The sequence below is a fragment of the Palaemon carinicauda genome, chromosome 30 (genome assembly GCF_036898095.1).
Source record: "Palaemon carinicauda isolate YSFRI2023 chromosome 30, ASM3689809v2, whole genome shotgun sequence".
Taxonomy (NCBI): domain Eukaryota; kingdom Metazoa; phylum Arthropoda; class Malacostraca; order Decapoda; family Palaemonidae; genus Palaemon; species Palaemon carinicauda.
The window spans coordinates 68,214,921-68,219,920 of NC_090754.1; the positions used below are offsets into that span (position 1 = coordinate 68,214,921).

A 5,000-nucleotide genomic window follows, 5' to 3' on the forward strand; every position below is an offset into this window, starting at 1 on the left:
AATAAACCTACAAATTTAAACCTGGCACTGAGGCCATTCTGTCCAAGGGCACCAAGGAGTGAGGTTGGACAGCATGATGGAAGAAAGGAAGTAACAAGAAAAATAAAATAGAAGGATGAAAACTGGGTGTTCCTTTCACCTAAAGTACACCACGTAAGTGCGCTGACGGCATTAACCCTCTATGAAGTATGCCCCGTAAGCAAATATGGATAATAAAGTATGAATGAAGCCAGTATTCATTTTACAATAAATAATACTGCTTCAATATACAAATATTTATTATACAATAAATAATATAGTTTCAATAAACAAATATTCATTATACATTAAACTATTAAGGATTTCTTATATGCAAGCATTAATCATATATTATTAATTAATTTTTAATTATATGAGAAATTTGAGGCTTTTCAGTACTTATTACTGTACCATTACTCTTTTCTCTTTTTCTTACTTTCTTCAGTCACGGTTGGAAAATAATAATAATAATAATAATAATAATAATAATAATAATAATAATAATAATAATAATAATAATAGATTTCAATCCTCGAAAATGCAATATATGGAACATCTCAGAGTATCTCTTGTGAATATCAAAATACTTAAATCATCTATACCATCTTTATCATTAACAATCTTATTCTCATTATCATCATAATTATTACTTTTATGAGTAAATCAATTCCTTCAGTTTGAAACGCGTAAAATCAGCAAGCACACGTCTAGACAGGAAAGTCCAATTTTGTATATTTTTCGTGTCGACACTTGACATTCTTTCTGTTAATTTTGCTATTTTAGGAATATCGCTTGACGTATTGCCACATAATCTTTTGAAACTTCTCTGACTCACGCTTTCGTATTACCCTATCACTTTTTAATAGATTTTGCAGACGTTAAAACATGCGTTTTTAGCCCTCATTAGAAAAAAAAAATGGTTTTATAGTATCAATTTAACATGCATTCCTAGCACTCATTGAAATAATTAAATAAGATTTTATAATAATTTTTCGCATAAAATATCATCAATGATTGAAAGATTTTCTTTTTCTAGTTTCATAAGTGTTATCGTAAAAGGAATATAATTTTCGAGGAATTTAAATTTTCCTAATTTCAAGTAAAAAACTTTCTATAAGTCTTCGTTTCCATCCTTTGCGTGAAGAAAATGCATAAATAACAACATAAATCATCGAGGTGCCACGAAATCTATAGCAGGCTCTCTCCAAGCGGTCAGTGACCTCATAAGAAGTTGAGACGAGACGTCTGCCACATGTGATCTGGAGTTATGTTTGGGTTATGCTCCTCAAAGACGTGGACACTGTTGTTTTGATCTCTATGCCAATGGCAAGAGCCCAAGGGGAATCTTAACAGACTTCTATAACTTCGTGAATGAATCTGGAATGAGTTTTTTGTACAGAGTCTGCCTGTTTTAATCGGTCCGGAGGACTGTTCTCAAAATATAAGGAAGAGTTTATTGGTTGATTTCGAAAAAGGGTTTAGATTTTCATCCGAAACATGATACGGGTTGTATATATATATATATATATATATATATATATATATATATATATATATATATATATATGTGTGTGTGTGTGTGTGTGTGTGTGTGTGTGTGTGTAGAAAGAGAGAGAGATGTTATACATATAATAATAATACATAGCGATCGATATGCATATATATTTGCACACACACACAAACACGCACACACACACATATATATATATTTATATATATACAGATAAAGACAGATATGTATATACATACATATACATGAATATAAAGATATACATGCGGTATATATATATATATACCGCATGTATATATATATATATATATATATATATATATATATATATATATATATATATATATATATATATATATATATATATACATACATGTGTGTGCTTGTGCTTATATATAATATATATAGATATATATACATGTGTATATCTATGCAAATCTATCGCTCTCTATACAGTATATATATATATATATATATATATATATATATATATATATATATATATATATATATATATATATATATATACAGTGGACCCCTGGGTTATGGCGCCCCCAGCTTACATTTTTTTCACGTTACGATGTGGAATATGAAGCTTTTTCGTCACCTTGTTATGGCATTTTCCCAGCCTTATGGCATCAAATTCCAAAATTCAAACTTGGCGGTCGGTGCGCGTATGACTGTGTGAGTCACTCGCCTCACACCACGCTCATACGTCACTATATGCGTCACTGTATACGTCACTAAGATGCTGGTCTGCTCTTGGTCGGCGTCATGGCGTCACTAAGATGCTGATATGCTATTGGTGGAAATCCCTCCCACAATGCCTGAGAGAGATGCTGCCCCTCTCTCTCTTTGTTAATCGCGTGCTCAATTCAGAATCTCGCGTGTGTTTCGTAGAGACTTGATCTCATGTGAGTGCTTGCGATATCTTATCTTTTGTGCATTTTAGTGCGTAATTCCAACTTTAATTTGTTAACCATGAGTCCCAAGATTGCTAGTGATGTTAAAGGGAGAAGCAAGAAGTTCCATTACTATGGAAATGAAGCTGGAGATAATCAAGAAATACGAAGAAGGCACGCGCATCGTTATCCTCGCTAGTACATATGGCCGTAACCAGTCAACGATTGGTACAATTATCAAGAACAAGGAAGCCATAAAAGAAAATAAGTCTTCTAAGGGCATGACTGTCCTTGCCAGTGGAAGGACCTCAATCAATGACAAGATGGAGAGATTCTTTCTGCTATGGATTAAAGAGAAGGAAATTGCTGGTGATACACTCACCAATCGGTAATTGCTGCACAAGGCGAGCGCCATCTTCGCCAATCTCATGGAAGCTCAGGGAGACGGCGGAGACGAAGGAACGTCGCAGCAAGCGCCCCCCCCCCCCCAAGGTTCAAGGCTTTTCATAGGTGGTTTGATCCCTTTAGGAGGAGGACTGGTATTCACTCAGTCGTCAGGCATGAAGAGGCGAGCAGTTCTGACATGAGAGCAGCAGACGAATTCCTCAAGAAGTTTGGGGAATTAATTTCCAGAGAAGGCTACATTCCTGAGCAAGTGTCTAACTCTGATGAAACTGGGCTTTTCTGGGAGAAAATGCTTCGTCGTACATATATCACAGTAGAAGAAAAGAAACTTCCTGGCCATGAACCGATGAAGGACAGACTTACCTTCACATTTTGTGCAAATGCCAGTGGGGACTTCAAAATTAAGCCCCTACTGGCACAAAATAACATGAAGGATAGGCTCTCAGTATTTTGGAGGCCTAATGCCAAGGCCTGGGTCACGAGGACCATATTTATTGAGTGGATGAACATCTGCTTCGGTCCTGCTGTCCAGACATTTTTAGAAGAGAACTATCTTCCGCTGAAATGTCTCCTGCCACTGGACAATAACCCTGCTCACCTTCCTGGCCTCAAGGCCAACATACATCTGGACTTCTCCATCATCAAGGTTCTTTATCTGCCACCGAACATCACCCTTCTCCTCCAGCCTATGGACCAGAAAGTGATTGCCAACTTCAAGAAGCTTTACACGAAGCATCTGTTCAGAAGATGCTTCGAAGTGACCAAAAGTACTCAACTCGCCCCCCCTTGAATTTTGGAAGGGGCATTTTGAGATCGATCAATGCCTGAAGATGATCGCCAGAGCTTAGAATGAGGTTTCGAGGCGCACCTTGAACTCCTCATGGAAGAAACTGTGGCCAGCTGTTGTGGCAGAATGCGACCTCAAAGGTTTCAAACCCTCACCCGAAGATGAGGCCGTTGATGATCCTGCCCCTAAGGGTGATGTTGAGGAAATAATTTCAATCGGGAGGTCCATAGGGCTTGTTGTTGATGAGGCTGATGTCGATAACCTTATCGAGGGGCACAGGGAGGAGCTTACGACTGAGGACTTGAAGGACATCAGCAGGAATAAGGGAAGCTATCGGTTGGTATGAAAACCTTACTAGATTCATTGAAAAAAAAAATCCAGAAAACCTTCCCACAGGTCGTCTTATGAAGTGTTAATGACAGGTGCACGAGTCATTTTAGAAATATTTTGAGGAGTCGTCAGAAACAGGCTTCTTTGGATAGATATTTCTCAATAAGAAAAGTGTCAGAAAGCAAGGATGATATGAGTGATTCTAGTAAAAAAGCTAGAAACATAAACAAATTTCAAAATAAAAAAAATAAAAAGTTTTTAATTTTAAGTGTTTAATAAATATAAATTTAATATTAAGTGTAACATAATTAGCATTGATACGTTTTTATATCTGCCATGTCCTCCCCCTCTGCCTCCACCCACTACCAGCTCAAGTCACTCCAAAGGTAAATCAAATTTAATTTTTCCTTTACATATTTTCTATTTATAATGTTATTTAATTATATACATGTATATTATATTTTAGTAGTATTTACTATACTATTTTGTTACTAATTTTTAATATGCATATAGAATTTTGATGATTTTACCTGGGGTCTTGCACGCATTAGCTAATTCTATTGGCCGCCATACGACGATCTCAAGTTACAATCCCAACTCCGGAACATTAATTTCGTATGGCGGGGGTGTACTGTATGTATGTATGTATGTCTGTATATATAATATGTATATATATATACATATATATATACATATACATATATATATATATATATATATATATATATATATATATATATATATATATATATATATATACATATATATATGTGTGTATGTATAAAGCAAACATATCCTATATCTTCAGCGAGTGGCTTTCGAAGTTGCTGCTTTTCCGGCTTTCAGCTGTTTATAGCTAGTAATTTCCAGTCAGGTAATCTCTGCCAAGACATAATCAAAGAAAATTTTCTTCTTATTAGATTAAGCAATGCCAAATGAAAATTCAGTAAGATAAGAATCCTTCACCGTCTCATTAGCTTAATAATAATTTGATAATCAATACAGGGAAATATTAATAATGAATAATTATCGAGTGATTATTCCATTC

At 35.2% G+C, this 5,000-nt stretch overlaps 2 protein-coding genes across 2 annotated transcripts in view; one reads left to right on the plus strand and one right to left on the minus strand.

Annotated features, from left to right (window-relative positions):
• The window catches only part of LOC137623592 (piezo-type mechanosensitive ion channel component-like), a 375,321-nt gene that overhangs the window by 301,997 nt on the left and 68,324 nt on the right, over positions 1 to 5,000 (minus strand). The window lies entirely within an intron of this gene.
• On the plus strand, positions 3,014 to 3,625 carry LOC137623593 (tigger transposable element-derived protein 1-like). The gene has a single exon (XM_068354426.1). It carries the CDS (start codon positions 3,014 to 3,016, stop codon positions 3,623 to 3,625), a length of 612 nt encoding a protein of 203 aa, XP_068210527.1.

Excerpts from the sequence above, each read along its gene's own strand:
- LOC137623593 (XM_068354426.1), top strand. The coding sequence starts at position 3,014 with ATGAGAGCAGCAGACGAATTCCTCAAGAAGTTTGGGGAATTAATTTCC.